General features: G+C 44.4%; 1 protein-coding gene across 2 annotated transcripts; it reads right to left on the bottom strand.

The window, feature by feature from the left end:
- Window positions 1–4,198: 4,198 nt before the first annotated feature.
- On the bottom strand, window positions 4,199–8,112 carry LOC136527272 (probable beta-1,3-galactosyltransferase 2). 2 transcript variants are annotated; one of them, XM_066519935.1, is made up of 11 exons: window positions 7,825–8,112; window positions 7,058–7,154; window positions 6,825–6,886; window positions 6,500–6,711; window positions 6,338–6,401; window positions 5,729–5,801; window positions 5,470–5,590; window positions 5,112–5,199; window positions 4,901–5,026; window positions 4,672–4,781; window positions 4,199–4,570 (listed from the first exon to the last, which is right to left on the bottom strand). In XM_066519935.1, the coding sequence occupies exons 1-11, from the start codon at window positions 8,031–8,033 to the stop codon at window positions 4,422–4,424; spliced, it is 1,311 nt and encodes a 436-aa protein (XP_066376032.1). In that variant the 5' UTR covers window positions 8,034–8,112; the 3' UTR covers window positions 4,199–4,421. The 2 variants fall into 2 exon arrangements, with proteins under 2 accessions (XP_066376032.1, XP_066376033.1); XM_066519936.1 differs by having other exon boundaries at window positions 7,067–7,154.
- Window positions 8,113–8,497: the final 385 nt, after the last annotated feature.

Genomic DNA, 8,497 nt, shown 5'->3' with positions numbered 1-8,497 from the left:
TTCAAATCGTCATCGTACGCCATGAACGTCTCCCATCACGCTCCATGCCAAGACCTAAAAGGCTTCCTACGCATACGCTGCTTGGTACATGCATACTCCCTCTGTCCCATAAATTAGGTCATTTAGGAGATGAGCATTTATACCAAGGAGATTGGTGAATGACCTGCATGCCCCTACTAGTACTGTACGAGCAGCAGCAGGGCATCAGACAATGCTCAAAAACCCATTGGACGGTAGGAGTGAAGGACAAGGGTGGGGCGTTGGGTGAGTGGGCAGTGGACATGGACATGGACAGCTGCTGTCTGCTGGTACGATATGCATAGGAGCTGAAATGTAGCCTAGCGACATTTTTTATGGGATAAAATTTAAATCCTAGAATAACTCTTTTTTTCGCTCTGCTGGTTGCCGCACTCCCGCTCCACGCCAGAAAGTCGCGGATCTCGCCAAGTCCTACTTCACCAAGCTGTTGGGATTTTTTTTTAATTTTAATATTTTTTGTAAACTATTTTTAAATCTAACACTAGATGTTTTTTATTTTTTAAATTAGCACTTTTGGCCGCGTCTATTGCCATGGCGCGGCCAAACGCCTGTGCCGTGCCATGCATGGTAGCGCGGCGGAAGAATAACGTGGCGAAGACCAAGAGCGCTGACCGGTGACGTGGCAGGGTCTGCCGCGCCACCGATCTTGGCGCGGCAGTGACGCGCCCTCGTCGGTGGCGCGGCAGTGCAGCGCTACCAGCCCGCTACTCAAGCAGTCTACTGTAGCCTCATCCTGTCTTGTCCGTCCTCCCTCTGCGTGAATCTGCCTTCAAACACTGTGCAGGATGTGCAGCTTCGTGGCCACCGAGCGGACCCCCATGGCGTCTGCGGTCTGCCCCTCACTCGCACTGCTCCTGCCTCCTCGTGCTGGCTGCCGCTCCCAGCCCCAGTGGGGAGTGCTACTGCTAAGAGCGTGCTTTCTTGGGCATGAAGAGCGTGGTTGTGGGTATTTGATTTGGATGGCGACGCGACAGCGGACGGGACGAGTGCAGTAGGAGTAGATCAGTCGATAGAACACTGTGGCAAAACATTGTGACATCATCAGGCTCCTCTGACATCTCGGCAAACACTGTGGCAAGTCCTAACAGATCTGTGTAGCAACATTGTTTCACGGCTGTAGCAAGAAAATGTTTCGCAAACCAAAGCGAAAACTAGAAAAGAAGCCTCGTGCATTGAATATTAAATATAGACTAAAAAATAACCTAGCACTAGGCTACCACATGCATAGAGTATTAAATATAGACTAAAAATAATTAATTGCACAGTTTGTGACTAATTTGCGAGACGAATCTTTTAAGCCTAATCAGTCCATGATTTAATAATGTGGTGCTACAGCTAAGACGGACGAGCACTACTAAACTGTTTAGTAGAACGAGCCTTTTAAAGCCATTTTTTCATTGAAAAAAAGATGATCTTGAGCTATTTTTTAGGAGCTACAAATTGTGGCTCATCAAAAACAGCTTCGGCTCCTCCAAGAAGTCTTACGAAACAAGACCTTCTTCCAAACAATACTAGAGGCGATCTTTCTCCCACTGGCTAATTTTTTTCAACCTAAGTAACTATAAGTTCTAACTAATATAAAGCCCTGTTTTATCCTAGGACTTATATAAATTATATGTTAAACAGAAATCCTAGCTTATGACAACCTATAGATGCCCAAAATGAGTTTTTTTTTTTGTTTTGGCATCCACGACTAACAATTGAGAGCATTGATATTTATGGCTACCTACAACCAACTACAAGCCACCGTGGCTTAAACAAGTTTAGCAGGAAAACTTTGGAACAACACAACGTAATATCCGTCAGACGCACCCTCTAAGCTTTAAGTGAGCTAAAAAAACACCATTGTTGGTTCCCAACACTGAGACTTTGACTACAAAGTTCTACAAGTATACCGAATTAAATGCATAAACAGTCTCTAAACTTGTCAAAAGGGTGTCACCTGGGTCCATGACTTCTAAAAATATATTTTTAGAGCAACTCCAAGAGACATTGTATCTCACTCGTCATTACCAAAATTAAGAAAAAAGAGGATCCAAGAGACTCGCTATCAGCATTTGTAAAATGCCATACTAGCTATCCCCGTTTTTCCGGTCGACAAATTAGACAGCGGGCTTCGCTAGTCATACGTCTTGTCCGGCCATTTCTCACGCCCTCGTGGCCTCCTTTTCCCCTCCCCTCTGTACTTCCATGGCAAATATGATATAAATTTTAGAAACGAGTAAAGGACCAAGCACCCCGAAACTCTAGCACGAGTACAGTATTCCGATGCAATGCAATGTTGCTCATGTCACAGTCAAGTGTAGCTGTACCAGTACTCGCAGTCGTATCTCCAGCTCAGCTGGAGCCACCGCCATGCACCGTGACAGCCAGACTTATAAGTCGTATTTTTTTATCAACTAATAGCATTTTTTTCCGCAGCAAATCAACCCAACAGGGGGCAATGTCTTCGGCAAATCAACCCAACAGGGGGCAATGTCTTCGGCGCCAGCCTAATCGACTGATCTACTCCTACTGCACCCGTCCCGTCCGCTGTCGCGTCGCCATCCAAATCAAATACCCACAACCACGCTGCTCATGCCCAGGAAAGCACGCTCTTAGCAGCAGCACTCCCCACTGGGGCTGGGAGCGGCAGCCGACACGAGGAGGCAGGAGCAGTGCGAGTGAGGGGCAGACCGCAGACGCCATGGGGGTCCGCTCGGCGGCCACGAAGCTGCACATCCCGCACAGTGTTGGAAGGTAGATTCACGCAGAAGGAGGATGGACAAGACGGGACGAGGCTACAGTAGACTGCCCTGAGCAGCGGGCTGGCAGCGCTGCACTGCCGCGCCACCGACGAGGGCGCGTCACTGCCGCGCCAAGATCGGTGGCGTGGCAGACCCTACCACGTCACCGGTCAGCGCTCCTGGTCTTCGCCACGTCATCCTTCCGCCGCGCCACCATGCATGGCGCGGCACAGGCGTTTGGCCGCGCCATGGCAATAGGCGCGGCCAAAAGTGTTGGTTTTAAAAATAAAAAACATCTAGTGTTAGATTTAAAAGTAGTTTACAAAAAGTGTTAAAATTAAAAAAAAATAGCTGTTGGACACGGTGACACAACACGGCGCTGGTCAATACATGCTTGATGCTTGTGGCCGTCCGTCAGTCCGTGTGCAGTGGCGGGGCTTCACGTTAAAGTTAGGAGGGGCCAGGAGGGGGTGAGGGGCCATTTGTACTAATCCACATAGATTTTCAACATTTACTGCTCAATAAGCACTATTACTCCTAAGAAACAATCAAAATCAGGGGTGACCAGACACTTGAATTTGCGATACGGACATCAATAAATGGACTATGAATTTTTCTATTTAAATTGAGGGTTTTTTCCTAATTTTTTGCTAAAAGAAATCAAGAAAATTGATAGATTTTCGGCCAATCCGATAAACGCGTTTATCGGTGATCTCCGTTTTTTCCCTACCTACCGGCAATGTAAACTCTGGTTGAAGGTTAAGGAAGCTATTGTTCTGCCCAAGTAGCTCTCGTTTGTAACACTCCCTTTGTTTACGAATCAAGCTTGATGTCTGGAAATTCCTTCTTGTTGACAAATGCCTGCAGGACTGGATCGTCTAAGAAGCATGACCTCAAATCTAAGCAAAAATTGGAAAAGAAGTTCAGCTTTTACACAATAAGTGTGACCTTCTGTTGAGTTGATGATATTTTGTTATAGGGTTTTTCCTGATTATAGATTCCATTATGCTGCTCATGTCATCTGTCTTTCTTTACCTTGATCATGCATGTATAAGCCAGAAATATGTAGGTAGTACAGTGTTGAGGATTAAAAGTTTAATTGGTTGGAAGAACTGACTGCTGTGCTGACCTTATTGATGAAGGAATTGGCTTTTGGTATAACAACTTTGTCCTACTGTTGAATATATTTTCTTGCCAATTCACTAAAGAAGAATGGAAATTGCGCCAAATAATTTGCACAGTTGTTTTTAGCAAAGTCAGTACACCCCGCGGCTGCATCGTTCAGCCAAGAGACTCGAGTGGTTAGGCTTTAGGGGTTAGCTTACGGTTGCAAATGCCCTCTTATAGTTTCTACCCTGCATGCAGCAAAGGAGAAAATGTTGAACTAGGCTTCAGAAAGCGAAGAATGCAAACATATATATAGTATTCTTTTGTATCATGTTAATATATGTATGGCCACCCAATTATCTTATAAAGAATCGGTCAGATCTACACCCGTTTAAATCCTCGACTGCCATCAGCGGACGCTGAGAAAAATCACGGCCTGCTCCAGTGGTGTTGCCTAATTGTAAACCATAGCCACCTAGTTACAGGCCTACATATGAATCAGACACATTCTTTGCACAATGTACAGATACACAACACAGAGCACTTTGATTAGAAAGAAGCGGTCAGCAGCGCCTTTTCATCTTCTGAACACTTCTTATGAACCACCCAGATGTTCTGCACAGAGTTGCAGATACCACTGCATTTCCAATCGAATGAGGCGGCGCAGGTGTTCCCAGCCTGAGCTTTCCATTCGCAATCTGTGATCAAAATCGCCATGCGTGAGGATATTATTGCTTTTTCTTAGTAACTTTAGCCATGTCAATATGAACCCATTCTAGTTACGGTAACAGAAGCTCACCAGGTGGAGTGCCGCAGCATAGTCTGCGGTCATCAATATGCTCAACATCTAACCCTATCAACCAAGCTCCCAAAGACACATCCTCGTTGATATACTTGTGCAAAACATGCCTGCGATGACCGAATCAGCAGAAACCATGTTAGTATGGTTGCAACGAAATAGGATTGGAGTGGGGTGCCATACTGTCATATTCTGAGAGAAAAAAAAAACTAGATAGGGTATATCTCACTTGTTTAGCGATATGTAGTCTGCCAAATCTTTTGAAATAGCGTATAGTTGACCCGTGGCATGCCAAAAATATTTGTTACCCACTTCCCCAAATTTCCAGTGCTCAGGTTCATAGTACCTCACATCCCTGGACAGCAGCAATCTCATTGTAACAACTGGCACAAGCAAGTCGTCTTGAATACTAACAAACTAAAGAGACTGTTTTTCTTTACTTGTCAGACAGGACAGGGCCAGACTTCATGCATCCAATGTATACCCTGGGCTTTGAAATATGTTTGGATAAGATATTTCCAAGTGTTGCTGCAAACATAAAATTGTCACGTTAGGAACAGAATGTTACTGGACATACAAAGACAATTGGTGGGTGCATGAGCCTTCGATATGCTGTCAACACTTGACTAGCTTTTCCTTGTTCCTTTGAAATTAACAGATTAGACAACAACAAACTTAGCTTCAGATCAGTATACAAGTACTTGGCACCTTAGTACTACTTGTAACTATCCTATCAAAGGAAATACTTTCCAGTAGCAAAAGGACAACAATAAAAGGCACTGGATCAAGATTAAATACCTATATTAACATGTACATCGTCGTCAACCTTCACATAGAAGTTAGCATCCCATAAAGCAACAGCTGTTGCAAAATATGTCCTGGTCTTCCCTGACAGTTCAAGGTATCCTTCAACATGATCCTACAATGCAAGTGCACACGAAAATTAGAGTGAAAAAAACATATAGGAAGTACAATGACCTCACAACTACAGTCCATATATGGATCTAGAAGGCAATGGGGGCAGCAAGTAACCATTAGTGAACCAAGTGAATCTTACCAGTCTCATGAAGTCTCCATGTTTCTTATCCTCTGCCTGAATTGCTCTATCGACAATTCCACCTGAAATAGCACTGAAAGAGAGCATTGACGAGCATTACTTGCTTGTGCTGACAGTAAACTAAAAAGGAAAGTTATTTTTTGAGTGGATAAAGAAAAACAAAATTGTACAAGACTTCAGCCAAATTTCCGCTAAAGAGGACTTTCCCCAACTTAGAGACTAATTTGTTACCAATCATGTTCCTTGTAGTATGCCACATTTTGCTGATATCTACAAACTTTAACTTTGGCATATATTGATATGTCAGAAGCTTTATGGGTTTAGATGCTGACAAAGCTAAGTCACATGGAAGATAGGCAGAAAAAGATATTGCCATTCAAATAAAGAGTTAGTTTTATGGTACAATGAATAAAACAGATTTATTCATACTATAGTGGTATCTCTATACTGCATGATAGGGGTCCCCACTACCATTCTATCAATTATGCTCATGTCTGCTACAAAATTTATATGCCAAAGCAAATGCGTGTGACATGCATGCAATCAACAACCTATAGTTAATGGTGAAAATTAAACGAACTCTATACATAACAAAGAGATGCTGCACACCTGTGACCAATTACAAAACGAATTATGATCCCCTTTTCTTCCTCCAGCTTTTTCCTTATTTCCCCTGGTTTTAAGTATTACTTCAATGTCAATGTTTTATACCATCAAACTGCTTCAGGAACAAACAAGGCACTTTTATAGGGAACCCAGTATGAAAAAAACCTTTAGGCATCCAGGTGTTGCGGATAGAATCCCTTCTCTTGCGGCTGCTAAAAGCAGTGTTGATACCTATTACCATAAGGTACTTGCGCCTACCGGTAGACTCAGAAGCCTTGTAGTCTTCTTGCACTGGAGATCCGTTGAGAAAAGAATCTTGTAGAGTTCTCGCCGCAGAGAGCTCTGTCTCCAAGTTCTCTATTGTCTTATCTAAAGTCCTGCAAGAGGCCAGTTCAAATCCAATTAGAAAGAATTTCATTGGAGCTTCAATGAATCAAATCAAAGAGCAAGAAGACATGAATGAATATGTATGAGTATGACCACCACATACTGTGAATTATGGTGAGTATCCGAGATACGTAACATGTCATTGTAATCCTGGTTTCCTTGAACCTGGTAACAAAAGGGCATAAAAGTTGCATCAAGATCAATGGGCCACATGAGAGCAGGGTTTCAAACATTGATACTAGGCAATCTATCTATTCAACATATAAAGAGGCATCAAGTTAAATTTAAATGTTGAAAATACTTTCAGGAAATAACTGAGGCAAGAAAGTAGATTACTTTGCGTACATTACAGTCTCCAGTCTTACGCTCAGCCTCTTCCCCTCTTCTTAAATTTGGTACTTCTACCTCATCTGCCTCAGGCAAAGTCCACATCCTGGAGAAAACATTTGTCAAGATCACTATTCCAAGAAATTTTAGCTCATCGAAGAATCCACACATGCTGTAGGCCTGAAACCAGAGTGAAATGAAGCCAAATACGCTCGAATTGAGGCAAAAGGTGCCTGAGTTACAGAGGTCAGAGGGCTGTATGATCCGCACTAGCAATCAGCTAAAAGCAAAAACACAGCAGCTGGTTCCATCGCTGTATTACAGCGTTAGCACTGAACAATCCAAATGTGCAGGGTCATTGACACACAGGACTCAGCCTCAATAGGTGAATAAACGAGCCTGCATAAGAACTCTGACAAACATCTGACGAATTCTTGAAGCCATGAGCAGCTGAGCAGTGAGCACTGCCAGTTCCCAAATTAGCAGCAATCTCGCGCGGATTCAGGGAACTGAAGTCCTGGTACCCACGACTCCACAAGACACGAGTTGAGGTAAATCGTAAATAGTGCGGTCCAAGTCCAAGCAACCTACATTCCCCCTGCCCCCAAATGTAGAATGTAGCTGACCAGAAACCCACGGATCTTAAGCACATCCATCCTTCCTAGGAGCTCAAGTCAAGACAGAACGAGGCACGACCGCACGAGTCTCGAGAGGATGAACTCGCAAAGTCAAGATCTCAGGGAGCGACCGATTGGTTGTGTACTACGTGCACATACCTGTCAGTGAAGAGCAGGCCGAGGCAGAAGCTCCCGACGCAAAGCAAGAGCACCCACCTCCTGGCCACGCCATCAGCGCCTCCTCCCCGCCTCCAACCCATATCCGCCGCCGCCGCCGCCGCCAGCCACCACCACCTCCTCCTCCTCTCAGGTCCCGCGGCAGCAGCAGCAGCAGGACATGGACGCCCGAGGAGGAGCGAGGAAGCCATGTCATCGATTCTTTAATCCCGGAGGCCGCCACGGTACACGCGCCGTCCCCATGAGGCCATGGCATGAGACCCATGTGCGCGGGCGGGAGGCGGCCACCGACAGTGAAGGGTGCACCGTACACTCGCTGCTGCGAGTCGGTTGAGTTCGACAAGTGTACGGCCTATTAAATATATGCTAAAAATAATTAATGGCATAGTTTATGATTAATTTGCGAGACTAATTTTTTAAACTTAATTAGTCCATGATTTGATATAATTAGTCCATGATTTTACAATGTGGTGCTACGGTAACACATGTGCTAATGCCGGATTAACTAGGCTTAATAAATTCGTCTCGTGAATTAGTTATGAATTCTATAATTTATTTTTTTATTAATATCCGAACATCTCATACGACACCCCTTAACACTCGACGTGACATCCTAAATTCTACTCCATGGATTAGATTTAAACAGCACCGCGTC

The sequence above is a fragment of the Miscanthus floridulus genome, chromosome 19 (genome assembly GCF_019320115.1).
Source record: "Miscanthus floridulus cultivar M001 chromosome 19, ASM1932011v1, whole genome shotgun sequence".
Classification (NCBI taxonomy): domain Eukaryota; kingdom Viridiplantae; phylum Streptophyta; class Magnoliopsida; order Poales; family Poaceae; genus Miscanthus; species Miscanthus floridulus.
Note: the sequence above shows the minus strand (reverse complement) of the source record. Positions and strands in the feature narration are given on the sequence as shown.

Bases quoted from the DNA above. Each gene is read 5' to 3' on its own strand.
- LOC136527272 (XM_066519935.1), bottom strand. From the start codon at position 8,033: ATGGCTTCCTCGCTCCTCCTCGGGCGTCCATGTCCTGCTGCTGCTGCT. The intron at 6,402-6,499 runs GTTTTTTTCATA...ACTTAAAACCAG, and splicing joins CAACACCTGGATGCCTAAAG to GGGAAATAAGGAAAAAGCTG. The intron at 5,802-6,337 runs GTGTGCAGCATC...GCTCTCTTTCAG, and splicing joins CGTTTTGTAATTGGTCACAG to TGCTATTTCAGGTGGAATTG.